The sequence below is a fragment of the Wyeomyia smithii genome, chromosome 3 (genome assembly GCF_029784165.1).
Source record: "Wyeomyia smithii strain HCP4-BCI-WySm-NY-G18 chromosome 3, ASM2978416v1, whole genome shotgun sequence".
NCBI lineage: Eukaryota > Metazoa > Arthropoda > Insecta > Diptera > Culicidae > Wyeomyia > Wyeomyia smithii.
Genome location: NC_073696.1, coordinates 83,954,064 through 83,970,413, shown reverse-complemented (window position 1 = coordinate 83,970,413; position 16,350 = coordinate 83,954,064). Strand labels below are relative to the sequence as shown.

General features: G+C 39.2%; 1 protein-coding gene across 8 annotated transcripts in view; it reads right to left on the bottom strand.

Annotated features, from left to right (window-relative positions):
• Positions 1 to 16,350, bottom strand: part of LOC129733261 (nocturnin) — a 61,821-nt gene that overhangs the window by 39,314 nt on the left and 6,157 nt on the right. For 3 of the 8 annotated variants that reach the window (XM_055694989.1, XM_055694991.1, XM_055694992.1), the window contains exon 2: positions 5,820 to 6,287. The exons of 3 other annotated variants lie outside the window; for them this stretch is intronic. In XM_055694989.1, coding sequence (XP_055550964.1) covers positions 5,820 to 6,250 — 431 coding nt within the window. In that variant the 5' untranslated portion in view covers positions 6,251 to 6,287. Of the gene's footprint in view, positions 1 to 5,819; positions 6,787 to 7,051; positions 7,119 to 16,350 lie in introns of those variants that run through there. 2 more of the 8 variants (XM_055694990.1, XM_055694988.1) reach the window with 2 other exon arrangements.

The following is a 16,350-nucleotide window of genomic DNA, read 5'->3' as shown; positions in this document are numbered from 1 at the left end:
AAGAGTTCTGGAGACAGCCCGATCATTTGAAACCAGTTTTATTGAAATTGGTTATGTGGTTTCTCAGATATTGATGTTTCGTGATTTTTACATTTTGATACATAACCTCTAAACTAAAAATCCGATTACAATGAAATTCAATAGCAACCTATGGCGCAACTAGACCTTTCATTTGCAATTAATTTTATGAAAATCGGTCCAGCCATCTCTGAGAAAAGTGAGTGAGAAAAAAAGTTGCACATACACACACACATACACACATACACACATACATACATACATACAGAAAATGCTCAGTTCGTCGAAAGAGGTCGAGTGGTATATTACATTCGGCCATTGGGACCACTTTTATACCTTTGGTTTTTCCAGTGATTGCTATACCTTTCTAGTAGAAAGGCAAAAACATTATTTCTGTCTCACGGAGAATATTTTTCCTGGAAGGACAAAGTTACTGTGTTCAACTTCGCTAAAGATGTTACACCAATCAAAGAAACCGTTCTGGCCTCAACTTTCTTTTGCTTTATTGTTTCTTTTTTCGAAATAGAATTAGAATACATAATTAGCAAAATTATCTTTTAAAAAAAATAGTTTTTATTTTTTTCCAGCTATATTTTTTATTTATTAATTTTTTTTCAGAAAGACAAAATTAGTATTCACAACCTTGTCGAAGACATCACATTGATTGGTGCCGAAGAGATTGATAACCCGTTTTGGCTCTAAAAATATTTGTAATCAGCAATACTTTTTCTACAAAGCAACAAACTTCTACAAACAACCAACAGCAAAAATCAACTCACTTGTTGCTTATACCACAACCAAGCGTAACATAAGTGGTTAACCAGCGTAAGAGCAGTTGTTTTCGCAGTGAAAAATGTTCTCCTACACGTCAGTGATTCTCTGAGGAGATACGACAACCCTGCAGCCAAACATGTGTGCGTTTCAATCGATTAAAAAAGTATTCGATTAATTTTTTCAGTTTTACAGATCATTCTGGTTGAAAACGCTTGTACGACACTTCCTGACGTAACACAGATTTTTCACAGCTCTCTTCTAGAAGCTAAAATTATTTCATCATACAGCATTGATTTCGATTGATTTGCTGAATTCAGCTTTTAAATTTACCGTTTTTGTTTATGAATTACAATGAAGCGTACGTTTACGGTTACTTTCACGAAGAAAAATTTTTGACAGCACACGGAACACAGTACTGTCAAAAATTTATCTTCGTGAAAGCAACCGTAAAGGTGCTAACAAGTTCTTTTGAAAAAAAAAATGATAGCAAAGGATTCTTGGAACACAAAATTAACTTGGAACACAAAATTTGTCTGCGTAAAAGTTTCGTATTAAAAAGATTCAAAAAAAAAAAATATGAATGTATCGCTCCTATTTGTGAATATTCATTTTGATTTTTTTCATGAAATTCATGAATAATAAGAAATAATCTATTGATTTTTTGCGGACTTCCAGATAATTCTAATTGGAAACGCTCATGTAGCGTCTCTTAACCTAGCATAGATTTTTCAGCTCTCTTATAAAAGCTAAAATCTCCGCAATATTCTAAATTATTGTTGATGGATTTAGTGAGCTCAGCTTCTAGATTCATCTTTTTCTGTTCATAGATTTCGATGAAGCGTACGATTCTGTTAGGCTAGATAAATTCGAAATACGACAAAACTTTTCTAAGGCATCCTTTTGCTATCTAAGTGTATCTCCATAGAATTAAACGAAGCGATAACTTAAAAAAAATTTTAAAATATTATAATCGAACATAGCAAATAAACTTTGGTGAAAAAAATTTTCTTAATAAAAGTTTTGCAATAAGTTTCAACAAAAAAAAAACTAAGACAATTTTCATCTTTTTTTTGTTCTAAATATAATGTATATTTTTGGCTCTTTTTGAGAAAAACTAATTTATTAGTTTCTTTCTACTCGTTCCTGAAGGCTTTCTATAAAATATCTACGCCCCTTTCACATTTTCTCTTGAGTCCAAACATTTCTCACACTCACTGAAAATACTAAGTATACTTAGCCAAACTTATGTGAAAAGTTTTATTTGACTAAATCCGACTGCAACGTAGTTCAAAATGTGCTGGACATGTTTGAATCTGTATGTACCAAAATGAACACGCAAGACTCACTCTCAGTTTTGGGTGATTTTAACCAGCCTGGTCTATTATGGATAAGCACTTCGCATGGGCTCACATACGCTGATCCAATCAACTCTACGTTTACGCCTTCTAGCCGCATGTTGCTCGACGGGATCGCTTTCTTGGGACTCCGACAGATAAATGGTATTTGCCACCATCAGTCTCGCTGTTTGGACCTCGTAATCGTGAGTGAAGATTGCGCTTCACAATGCAAGGTTCATGAAGCTCTTGAAGCGATGGTTCCGCCTGATGTTTTTTACCCGGCTCTAAGCGTAGAATAAGCTGCTCGTCGACCAGTAGAATTCGAAGATATTCCTGACACAAACCTACTTGACTATAATAAAACGAACATTGACCTATTGCGCTATCTTGTATCACAAATTGACTGGAGCGTCCTCGAAACCTTCACTGATGTGAATGATGCAGTTGATTATTACGATCAGAAGCTGTATGACTGTCTTATGATTGCTGTACCCTTACGCCAAGCCTCTGAGAAACCACCTTGGTCTAACGCGAAGCTTCGACGACTGAAAAGCATTCGAGCTAAAGCCCTTCGAGTTTATACCCGACGACGTGAATCAAATTCTAGACGCTGTTTTGCTACTGCCAGTAACAAATATCGTCATTACAAAAAGCTTCTGTACACTCGCCACATTCTTCGCGCTCAGCAAAGCTTGCGCAAAAACCCTAAACATTTTTGGAAATTTGTAAACTCAAAGCGGAAAGAGAATGGTTTACCATAGACTGTATTCCTCAATGATGTGCCCGCTGTCACGTCTAAGGATAAGTGCAACATATTTGCAAGACACTTTGCTAGCGTGTTTAGTAGCAACACAGTCACTTCTCAACAAAACGAGCAAGCTTTGAGTAATGTGCCGCTAGCAGTGGATATTTTCAATGTGAGCGAGCAGTCCGTGATATCAGCCATTAAGAGTATTAAATCATCATTTTCGCCTGAACCGGGAGTAATCCCTGCAGCTCTAATGAAACAATGTTCCGAGATCTTAGCAGCACCGCTAACTTGGCTATTTAATGCTTCGCTACATCAACAATGCTTTCCCGTCGCATGGAAGAAATCATGTATGTTTCCAGTTTTCAAAAAAGGAGATAAATGTAACGTCTTGAACTACAGAGGAATTACCTCCTTGCGCGCTGAATCTAAGGTGTTTGAAACTATCATCAACAACACATTTTTTGCTGCGTGTCGCAACTATATATGCAAAGAACAACATGAATTTTTTAGAGGTCGTACGGTGGAAACAAATCTCATAAAATTCGTTTCACTTTGTATTAAAAATATTGGCTCTAAAGCTCAAGTGGATACAGTGTATACCGATTTAAAAGCTGCCTTTGATTCGGTCAATCATACCATCCTCTTGTCCAAATTAGAGAAACTTGGCTGCACTGCGCGCTTTTGTAAATGGATAGAATCGTATCTTGTTCGTAGGGAATTGTTTGTACGAATTGGAAACTGTCAATTTGCCTCTTTTTCAAATTGTTCAGGAGTTCCGCAAGGCAGTAATCTTGGGCCACTGTTATTTTCCATCTTTATTAATGATGCTGCACTGTTACTCAACTCAGGAGGAAAAATGTTTTTTGCTGACGATTTGAAAATTTTCCTAGTCGTCAGGTGCCTCGAGGACTGCAAAGAGTTGCAAAACCTATTAAACTTATTCAGTGACTGGTGCTCCCGAAACTGCTTATTGTTGAGCATTGAAAAATGCTTTATTATAAGCTATCATCGCACACGAAATATGTTTTCCTTTGATTACGAGATTTCTGATACAAAACTTAAAAGAGTTGAACAAGTGAAAGACTTGGGTGTAATACTGGATGAAAAATTGACTTTCAACAGAGTACGCCGCAAACTCCCCCATCTCGTCTATGATTCGCCAATTTAATGATTTCAGTGAAATGTTTAACTTCGACGAATCTTCAGTAATGTATCGCCGTAGATTAGTTTCCAACAATTTGCTGTGATGTTATATATATTGTTATGTGCTAGTTTCATAAAGTATGTTTTAGATTAAAAGATGGTGAGGTTTTCACGCACATTTGAGGAAGATCCACGTGACCACCTCAAGTGAGCTTTTCCTCACCCATCATTCATGGGGACCGATATTGGTCTGATGATACAAAAACGAATAAATAAATAAATAAAATATGTTAAAATAAATTTTTGTGGGAGCGACGAATGACCTTCAGTGAAAATCACCATTACAAAATAAATGAATAATTTTTCATTTTCGAGATTATTTCGCTGATAGAATGTTCAGTTCTCTTCTAAAGGCTAAACCCTTTTTTAAGGCAATGTTTTCGGTTGATTAAGATAACTGAGCTATTAGAGTTACCGTCCTCTGTTTTGAGATTTCAATGCAGCGTACGATTCTGTAAGGCAAAATAAATTCCTAATACAATCGAGTCTCAAGATGATTTACTAGTAAACTAGCTTTGATGGATGGTATACGAAGCACAGCCATAGTAATGTCCGATACCTACAGAATAATAGTGGAAGCTACGGTACGTAGCATACTATATATGAACCTTTGATGGGAGACTCTTTATAGAAACTAGATGTACTGTGATAAAAACGCAATCGCAATAAGATTAATTTTATAGCTTTTATAATAGCCATTCGAATAACTTATATAGATTCACTTGTAGCAAATTATTTTCAAGCTTTTTGTTTTTAGAGCTATAAAATTATAGGGGAAAAAAACTTCATTAATTCAATACCATCACTTACTTTAATTCAATACCTTGGTTCAAAACGCTTGCACAAAATATATCGACGCCACGTGAAGAAAAAATGCCAGAATTTATGATATTTTATACTAATTTTATAATCAATCACTAAGATAGCAGTCGAAAAATATACCCATCTGTTTTTATAATGTAAAATTTAAAAATTAATTGGGCGTGAAATCGACAATGATTAACGTCACGGCCTAAAACACATTTTTTTACTCGGAGCAAAAACTGCAGTGACGACAATGAAAATCTGCATTTGCTGCCAAGTGGAGCACAAAAATTCTCCAAATACCTAACTCTAGCGATAAACTAATGGAATTAAATATACACCAGTCTCTTAATCCACAAAGGCAGCAGACGGTTGCGAGAAATAATATTTTCACGACTTGCTCACTTTGCTGATTCTTCCTGGGTTTTATTGGCTAGAAGCGCACACCCTTCCTGTTGGCCTTGTGCATTAACACAGGCTGAGGCACGTACATATCCTTTAGCCGATGTATTGTTGCTGCTCACTGAGTTTGTAATAAATAAAGTGATTTTCGAACTAATTGTGACAAAAATTTAATAATATTACGGTGTTATGTATGCGCAAGCCGATTTGAATAAAACTAATCGCAGGCATGTAATTATTCTAAGTATCCTACACTTACGACTTGCTACGTAACAGATCACCTCTATCACCTCTTATATTATGCATTCTAGTATGCAATTTTCAATCAAGAGCGGTCACCCAGATCAGCTAATTCGATAGGTATTCAACGGGCTGTATAACGACTCACATCTGCCAAAGGGGCTAATTGCCGGCGAAAACACACGCGAGATGAAGAAATTTGATTTATGTAACAGTTTGTGCCACCGGGTTTGTAGCAATAATGTGATCTAAGCACCCAAAAAAAAAAACAATCAACAAGCATCAATTACCTGACCAAGTACATCAGCAACTGCCGCGGCGGAATACACTCGTTCTCCGCCTCCCACGCTTCACCGAAGCCGCCTTCCATTTCCATTTTACGCGCTGCTAGGCGACGATTGGCAGCCACCGGCGTTTTCATCGATGCCTCGAAGATCGCAATCCTTTTTCGAAAATAGTCTCGTGTTTGTTTCTCATTTTCAAACTGGCTCAAGTCCACCTCCTCCTCGGTGTCGTACCACGGGCTGCCGTCCTCGCTCCGTGAAGACACCAACACCAAATCGTCGGCATCCGATGAATCCTTGCGAAAGCTGCCGCGCTGATTGTACGTACGAAATGATTCTTCCGAAATCATCCGCGACACTTGTCCACCGGTTTTGTCCTGCTCACCGGCAAACTGACCTCCGACCAGCAGATCCATTATTGATGGACCGCAAAACATTTCTTTTTCCGTGTGACTCGTAGCTCTTCTCAAGAACCTTTGGAAACGAGGCATGTGTAAAAGAAAATATTCGAACAGAACAGTTCGTACAATTGTAATGTTTTTTGTTTCCACCTCCGAGCACCCCGACCGAACCTTGCACAAATGTCCTAGCCGTTTCGATTTCTATAATGAACTGAAAGCGTGAATTGAAATCAAAACAGAAAACTTGCACTAATTACGCGCACACACGATTTGACGACGAAACCTATGACGAATCTCCCACTGCGCGATCGACAGACCCGCTCACTCACGGTATTTATTCTATTCTGATACCTATTTCCTCTACCTGATACCTCTTCTGATACCTCTGCCTCACCGTCTATTTTCGCGTGGATATCGCGAAGCGACTGAAACGCGACGCAGGGCGTGCGCGTCTTTTTGTACGATCGGGTTTCGCGATGCTCGCGCGCGCCTGCTCTGTCGATCGGGTTCTCTTCGAGGCTGCCAAACGGGAACTGATCTAGAAACTGGTTCTGCGTCGCGACGTTAGAGCTTCAACTGCAGCAGCAGCAGTAGTAGATGCGGTGACGGCAGGTGGCCTGGAGGCTAGACATGCAAACACACACGCACACATATACACACACAAACGCATCTGAATTGCTCTAAGTTCGGTATGGTACCTGGGGCACTTTCTCAAGATCAAGGCCGTTCGAGACGCTCGCATCCGACAGGGTCTAATGTTTTTACGAATGTGGGAAGACTGCTCGGTTCGTTACCGTTTTTACCAAAACGAAACACGGTAAACATTTTGTGACTTACGGTTTCGGTCAGTGCCGGTAGAGTTGGGCCTTTGACAAACAGGATGAAACGGTTTGGGGTGCTGATTTTGACTGAACGATAATGGGTGTCTTTGTTCTGGTTAGAATTTTTATTACCCGCAAAGGTTAAGGATTAGTAAGCGTAGCGCGGTTTCGACCGCTGTGAGTGATGGTTTCCAACGGACGTGGCTGCTGAGCAGATTTGTCAATTAGGGAAAAGGAAGTCGTTTATTTGTGCTAACGGAACTCTTCCGCGTTGTTACCAGCTGGGTCGCTATAAACAATCATTTACAAAGCTTTTTTTTATATTCTCGCTTATTTTCCGTCGGTCTAGTTCCGCCACTGTTGTGGCCAATCAACTACGCCCAGGGAGGCGACTCCACACCCAGGACCCTAACTCACGACCCGTTTATTAACGGACCGGCGCCAACGGCTTTACTTCCTCATGCGATGGAAGGCGTGATCCCAGAGATTTTTCGCCTCAGAAAATCTCCCGGTGTCGGCTAGGATTGAGTCTAGACCAGTTGGGTTGGTTGTGAGTGGATCACGCCACCTCACAACCATCGACACCTATGTCGGCGGTGGGATTCGAACCCAGGCGTCGAGCGTGGTTGGCGGAGACGTTACCAACCACACTTGGCCCCCGCTCGTTTTACAAAGCTTGTTTTCTGTTACATTTAGGTTGTAAAGTAACGACGCAGTTAGACTTAAACATCGTTGCATAAATCTGTCAGCTATCAAAATGAGCAGTTGGCAGATTCAAATAAAAGTTAATTCCCTCTCACGTAACCAATTTGAAGAGCTCGCGATGTGTCAATAATCTTCAAAAGATAAAATGTCATGAGCACATTAGTACACTATGTACACTCTCAGATAAAAATGTTAAATCACTCATTCGCAAAGAGAGTGCTTGTTTGTGATTTTACAGTAACCATTTGCGATGAATGTGTTTCTGGAATTTTCGTTCGCTGAAACAGGTTAGAATTGGCGATTGTTTTTAAAATTAGGCCGGATATTTTTAAACTCTATTCACTGTTGGGGGTGATAAAAAAAACATTCCAAACAGCTGAGTCTAGACTTCGCGGCGAGGTTGTAAAAGTACGTGTTAAAAGTTAAACGTATGTACAAGTTCGCTACCGTTAACAAGCTTCTACAGTTAGGGCATCTGGCGTTAGCAGAGCTGTTTTCCTGCTGCTCATTGAATTTGTTTACGTTGTATTCAGTTGGACGTGGCGGCTGTCAACAGACCAATTGAATGTGATCAATAACATTTGGAACTGCACGGTTTTGAATTTTGTTTACAATGGTCAACTGGTCAATGGTTATTTATTAGATAATATATTCATATAACATATTGTTCATCGTTTCCGTAGAATTGTTTTTACCGGAAATATCTGTTTTACGCTCCGTTTCTTGCCACCAAGGTTGCAATGCTTACAACAACATAAGCATGTTACATAGGATTTTCAAAGTAACCGGAGAAAAACCGATGCATATTTCGAATTTTCATCATAGAAATTTCGAAGCCACTCTTAGAATGCTCTAAATTAGGTATAAAGAATTAAAAAGTGATTTTCATTCTCATTTTGTTATCAAGGTACCGGATACAAATTAACATCGGGTGGTAGTATGCACCGGAACTAAAGAAATTCGTGATTGGACAGAAAAAATATTAAGGGTAAGGTTGAATGTGAACTTTTTCAGTATTGATGAGATATTAAGCAGACCCTTTAATGAAAACGATCCAAATTATGGTTGGCAATTCATTATATAAGCTGGAGTATTAAGTTAGAACTGGTGGTCTTTTTTGCTATCACAGGAGCATTCAAGAAATTCGATTGGCAAATAGGAAATATTTTGAAAAACATTTTGATTGATTTTTTAGATGTTGGTTATCGAAACTCAAGGAGGTTATTTTGTCTGGGATAACGGGTCTCGAAAACATTTTTGAAAATAAGCCCCGTCATAATGAACATGTGTTTCTTTTGTTCTGTAATCCTGCAACAATTCAATCTAATTTTTGTATGCAAAATTTCCCCATCCAGTTAAATTAATGCCATTATAACTACACGAATTTTTGGTCAAAGAGTTATAAATTTGAAAATTGAAGTTTATTTGGTTTGTTTATATGATCACGAATTTTTTAATATGTTTATATGATCAACGAAAAATGAAAAAAAAACAGAATTATGCAAGGCAAAATCATGAAAGTTCGAATCACAAAAGGCGGACTATTCCATAAAACAGAATCTGAAATGGCATATTCAAGAAATGCAGAATTCGTCATAATATTTAAGCTAATCCTAAGCTCTAAACAGTGTTGTTCACGATGGCCGTCCGGCGAGACAGGGGGTTGGTGCGCAGGTCTTACAAACCGCAAAATATTCACAAGTAATAAAAGAGGAACAAAGAAATTCGGGCTGGAACAATCGGAACAGACCCACGCGATGAAAACGGACTAACGATTAGAAACTCGGGGCGTTGAACTGCTGATCTCTTAATTTCCAAGGGAGAACACGAGGAAGCTCCTTTCGAGGACTGTTGGAACACCATCGAAACAGTTTTCCCAACAACGTAGCGAAGAACGTCATCGGGCATGTGGGACTATCCCAACGAAACGAGTGGTTCGACGACGAGGGGGGGGGGGTGATGGATGAGAAGAACGCTGCGCGGGCAAATGTGTAAAGTCTTCCGGGAGAAAAGCGCCGTCTGGAGGAGGAGGAGAGCTGAAACAGCTGCATTATTCGCAGGAAACGCGAACGTTCTACCAAAAACTCAATGCATCCCGCAGAGACTGTGTGCCGCGAGCCGAAATGTGCCGGGATAAAGATGGTAGTATTCTGACGGACGAACATGAAGTGATCGAAAGGTGGAAACAGCACTCCGACGAACACCTGAATGGCGCTCAGGTAGAGGACCATGGCGGCGGAAAAAACGTTCGCGTCGGTGCGACAAAAGTAGAAGACGTGCCAGTCCCAACGGAGGCGAAGTTAAGGTTGCCATCAAGCAGCTGGAAAACAATAAATCGGTTGGGAAGGATGACCCCGGAGCGGAGCTTATAAAGATGGGACCGGAAAAGCTGGCCATCTGTTTAAACGGCTGATTGCAGGAATTTGAGATACATAACAGCTGCCGGAGGAATGAAAGGATGGGGATATATGCCCAATCAATTAGAAAAAGCGACAAATCGGATGTGGGAACTATCATGTGGTAACCGTCCTGAAATCCGCTTACAAAGTGCTTTCCCAAATCATTTTCCGCCGACCGCTAGCTAACAGATTTGTGGGAAGTTATCAGGCTGGCTTTGTAGAAGGACGATCTACGACTGACCAAACCGTTACCATACGGCAGATCCTCCAGAATTGCTGTGAATTCAGAAAAACCCTCACGCACCACCTACTCATTGACTTCAAAGCCGCATATGACACTATTGACTGAAAAGAGCTATAGAAGGTCATGGACGAAAACGGCTTTCCGAGGAAGCTGATTAAACTAATAAAGGCATGGAACGCAGTGCTGTGTGCGGACTTCGGGTGGATTGCCGGGTCTATTTGAATCCCGCAGGAGGCTTCGACAGGGTGTTAGTTTCTCTTGCCTACTATTCAACATTGCGTTACAGGGTGTAATGAATCGAGCGTACATCAACACGCGAGGTACGATATTCAACAAATCCAGTCAATTCGTTTACTTTGCTGATGAAATGGACAATATTGGCAGAATAACTGCGGCGGTTGCAGAACAGTATATATGACTAAAACGCAACGTCGACCGGCAACATCTAGGCAGTAGCACTACGATCAACGACAAGTCGACAAATTCGAGATAGCCGACGAGTTTGTCTATCTTGGCTCACTGGTAACTGAGGACAATTATACCAGCCGTGAGAACCGGAGGTGTATTATCAGCGGATAACGCATGGTGGCCAGCAGATTTCCAATTTCAAATTTCCGGTTTTTTCCCGGTTTTCCCGGTTAGAAATTGATGTTTTTCCCGGTTTTAAAACGCATAAATATATAAGTTCAACCACGTTTATTCATTGACAAAATAAATTTGTGAAAGAATTTTGTTTTCGATATCATTATTTCATTTCAAAACTTGAAAAAGGGCTAACTACTTCGGCCTGTTGCTGTTGATTTTTCGACTTTTCATGGCTGAGGAATGCAACTCGGCCCATTGTGTAAATTACAAACGAATTATCTGGTATTATCTTGTGTCTAATACAAAGGGCACGTTTGGGGCGCGCAGAAAATGTCATTCTCTCAAAAATTTCATCAATTCACTCAGCTAAACTCAAGATATAATTTAGAATCAATGTGTACCTCATGTTTCAGAGTATTTTCACAAAAATTTTTAATTTATTTTGAACCGTTCTTTGGAACAATTTTCTGTCATTTGAGACTCACATTAATTCCTGGTTTAATTAAACTGTTTAACTGAAGCGTTTTTTTTTAACTTTTTGCACTCTCTGGTTGAGATTTTCGGCGTTAGTTTTTTAATCCTATATATTTTCACAAATTTGGAATTTAATTCAAAATTGTTTTGGCTGCTGCTGAGCTTCGGAAACGGCAAATATTTGGAATTATTTTCTATCATTAATAAAATATAAAATTCACACACAGTGTTCACACACTTTTCTAGATTCTGTTTTAAAATTAAAGCGTGGTTGGTGGAGGCGTCACTTGTTTTACGGCTTAGATATATTTTTATCATTATTTAGTTTTTGCCTATTTCAAGTTAACAAACCTGATTTGAGGCATTCTTGACTTCTCTGGCCTTCAAAATATTTTTTAGTAATTTAAAGTTTTATCCTTCCCTGGGTTTTGTTAGTTTTTGTTGGCGATTTGTAACCTAAGATTCAAATCTTGTTTTTTTTTTTAAGAATATGTTTACGTCAATTATAAATAATTCGGTACACAACTTTAAAACACAACATTAAACATACATAACTGTAAAGTGGTGATTGTTTTGATGTTTGATCGGCACTTACTGTGAAGTCCTAATCAGTGCGAATGAGAAGGAAGACAAATTAGAGAGAAACAATCGCTGCCAACCGTTAATATACAGAACAATTGCGGGGCTAGCGCTAGGATCCTATTGACTCTAACGGTCGTCTCTCTTAGCCGAGATTTTAACATATGACGACCGGCTTGTTACTGCAGCATCTTACCCCGAGAATGAATTAAATGGTATCTTGAGTCTTCCAGTGTTTGTGAACTGGCAGAAAATATATAGCGCGTTGAACTAATACAACAGATCCCAAGCATGTAGTAAATGAAAAATAATGTTCAAAATAAATATGACAAATTTCCCGGTTTAGTATTGAAATTCCCGGCTTTCTCCCGGTTTTCCCGGTTCATTTTCGAATTCCCGGCTTTTTCCCAGTTTTCCAGGTTTTCCCGGTTCGCTGGCCACCCTGGGAAAACGTGCCTACTATGGGCTCCACAAGCAAATGCGGTCGAACAGACTAAGCCCCCGTACGAAGTGTAACCTCATAAAACACTCATGAAACTGGTTGTTCTCTACGGGCATGATACGTAGACAATGTTCGTGGAGGACCGCAAGTGTTCGGAGTTTTTGAACGACGGGTTACTAGCGACGATCTTTGGCGACGTGCAGGAGAACGGGATATGGAGGCGGATGATGAGCTCGCGCAACTCTACGGCGAACCCAGTATTCAAAAGGTGGCTCAAGCTGGACGAATACGCTGGGTAGAGCATGTTGTAAGAATGTCGAACAACTACTTAGCGATGATCGTGTTTGCCTCGAATTCGGTAGGAAGAAGACGACCAACAAGGTGTTTTTGTGATTAAAAAAGTAAAATCATTTAAAATCTGTCCACGTGGTATGTGGAGGGGCCATGCTTTATCTCGGGGTGATAGTCATGTAGTTTTCTCAGGAACACGATGAAAATAACAAAGAAAATAATAAATTCCGTCTTATGAAATACTCTTCTCTCTAACAAAGATGATCAAAATCGTGTCAGAGAGCTCTTAAAGAAGTTTCCTCGTTATAGCGTTATAGCGATGAACCAGGCGAGCAATTTCTATACGACATTCTCACGTAAGTTGACGCGTTTTGATAATGGCTAGGGGCACCAAAATAGGAAAATATGAGTGGTTGAGTAGCTATAATCTTTCATTTTTTCCGGTTTGAGCTTTTGAAATGCATTTTTTTTTATTTTGTCGACCAGTGTTATCGTCTTTTGATCCGATCGAGCCGTGAAATGAAAATGTTTGGATTGAACCACCTTGTGAGTGAGAGTGTCCCGATAATCATAAATTCATATGGCAAACTGAAAACTTAGAGAGAAAAAAAAACTGCAAGTGGTATACAGCTAAAAGGCAGTAAAAAACAGGGATACCAGATTTACAGATTTGTGAGTGAATTTGAATTTTTTCTCCTCCGGGAGTTTTGGTCAAAAAAAAGCGTAAATGTTCGATGGTGACCATAGAAACGGGTATGGAATCCTTTCTTTCCCCTTCTTTTAACTTTTAACTTAATCTGCCATCTTGGCATTCCTCTCGGATGCTTTTATAATGTTAAAAGACTTGTGGCTTCTTCTACTTTACTGAATGATATATTCGTTAGGGTCTTCCAGGAGAGGTGGAAAATCAAGAAAGTGTAATCATGAAATTGTGAAAATTTGTTTGCAATTTCGACAATTTTCACAATGACTTGCTGTTCTCCTCATTATGTTGAAAGAGCAGTGTGAATATTCACCGTTCACTTCATACCTAGCATGAGCGTTGCGTGTAGCAATTTTTTTTTCACTATATTTTGTACTGTGTACTGTGTACTTTGTATTGCGTTTCTACTGCTTGTACACGCAAAAGTTCAAGCCTTAATCATCCAATGTGTCCTTTCAATTCGCACAGAATTTGCTCTGACTTCGCACAACCAATGCGTGGTACGCATAACGCAAAAGTTGTACAAGGAATACATTGACAGAGATCAAAATCAGAATATGTATCATATACACAAAAATCGTAATGTCTCGGTAAACTTCGGCTTCGGGCGAACAAACAGTTTCGAGGCGCTCAAAAAACCGTTCTTTACTTTTGCGAGCCGGTGCGTATCAACGGCTCGTGCATCCCTAAAAATCGTCAGCAACCGAAACAGCCAATAGCGAGCCTTGTTGCCGCGGAAGTTATTGACGCTGGTGCCAGTAACGCAGAACCGAATGCATGTGAATAAAACCAGAGTCATAATTAATGCAGAATGTTTTGGACTAGTCTCATGTTTTTGTTTATTGTTAATGGTTGAATGATGTTTTCAAATGACCTGATTCATGAAAGTTAATCAATCAGACAATAATTTCTTCAATGGAGTCAGTACCCAACTTATCAGTATTGATTGCTGGTTGCACTGTTTTAACGATGCCAACCTTCTGAACATCGGCTGATGCTTTATAAGTGTAGTGGTTTGGAGCTGCGCAATACATTCAAAATACGCTAGAGCATCATATGCGTTATGCCCAACGCACATGCGTTGTACAGGTTCTAATATTAATCAGTAAATGCGCTAATTTCGCTCATAAACGATCTGGTTACGCACACTCCAACTTTTGCGTGTAGGAACATTAATGCACTTGCTACTGACACCCCAGTTAAGCGAAACAAGAGTGGTGAATCACTCTAGTGATAATACACAGAAGTACACCGCGGTTTGCACTGCAGAGATAAATTCGATTGCATTCGAAGCAGAAAATGCGTGACGGCGGGTGGATTTTTTTAGTTTCGAGATGCAAAGCAATCAACGCAATTCACTTTCCTACCTAGATGCTCCCCTCATTTGATAGAGGTATGCTTAAGACATGCACAGTAAAAGCACTGCAGTGAGCGCTGCTGTGTAGTTATTGTGCGTAATGTCCTTTCGTGTGAGAAAGCTCACACCAGTTTATTATCTCCCTAGATATAATTCAGATTTCACCGCGATGGTTTTTTGCAAGCTACTCAGATACACACGATTCGCTGCTCTCTTCAAGCAAGTGCGTCCCTTTGATCATTAGTGTGAGCGCAATTGGTTCCGAAGTGAATGTTATTCTCCTATACGCTAATTTTTATGTTAATGTATTTTGTTTTGGCATCGTTGAAAATTTTCCCCAATGGTCTGTAGAATCATGGGAGGAATCATTTTCAGTACCGATTTAATGAAAAAACCCTCGGGGCTTTCGATCGAATACTAGTTCAGACATTATCAAACGAAAGTTAATATGTTCGAGTAAACCTGGAAAATAACACTGGTTGACAAAATGGTTGAAAAGCTATAATTTTTCATTTTTTTCCGGTTTGAGCTTTTGAGTGCGCCTGTATTGACCAGTTAATAATTATTTTTTGTGAGACGCCACCGCTTCCGAAGGTAGGTCAGCAACTGACTATGGACTAAATAATTTTCTCAGTGTTGATTTTAACGTCTTTAAGTATAGATAACGTCTTTAAAAATAAAATACACTCTGCAAAATGCAATTTTATATAGCGCAAAAAGAAACTTATGAAAAACGTTGATAATGAGAGATAACACCACCAGTTCAAAGCTCTGTACAATTTAAAATTGCAATTTCATCACCATTAGATTTCAGGGTTGGTTGTTTACTTATCTTTCGCCGGTACTTATCATTGGTGTTTTGTTATATTTTCATTTTTTTGCTATATTATAGCGTTCATAGTTTTACCTGTCTGTTTTTTTTCTATATCTTGCCTTTGGTGCCCAGCGTAAATCTGCCTTTCATGTTTCCGTTTTATGAAATACTCTTCCCTGTGAGTTTAGTCTTAGAATTCAGCCTTTCACGATTCTGTCTTTTGTGATTCTGCTTTTTATGGTGAACCTTATCTCATATATTTTTTACCTGGATTTAAAATTCTAAAACCTATGAATTACCAGTTAGTAGGATAAATTTGATACCAAAATTTTCAACAAACTATTGTTCTACAAGAGCTCTGTTCGTATAGCAAAAAAATGGATGGAAACGAACAGAATAGTCCTAGAATAACTATTATCAGAAGGATTCATAATGAGTATTCAGGGGTAGACAGGGAAAAAAGTTAAGAGAGTCTGATATTGCAAACAGTATTGCTCTCAACATGCCTTTGACGTGTGACGTCTGCCGAAGATGAATTCAGAATTTCGGTTTATCAGGTATTGTACTCGAAAACCGTAATGAAAAAGTAAGCTCTTTCAACGACCTTTCTGGGTAGCTCAATGTTAACGTTGTTTGAACAATCATTTCGTCAGTGCCGCAGATAAGCACAAACATAACATGCCGGCACATTTCTGGTGCCGTCCGGTTGGAACTGAATTGGT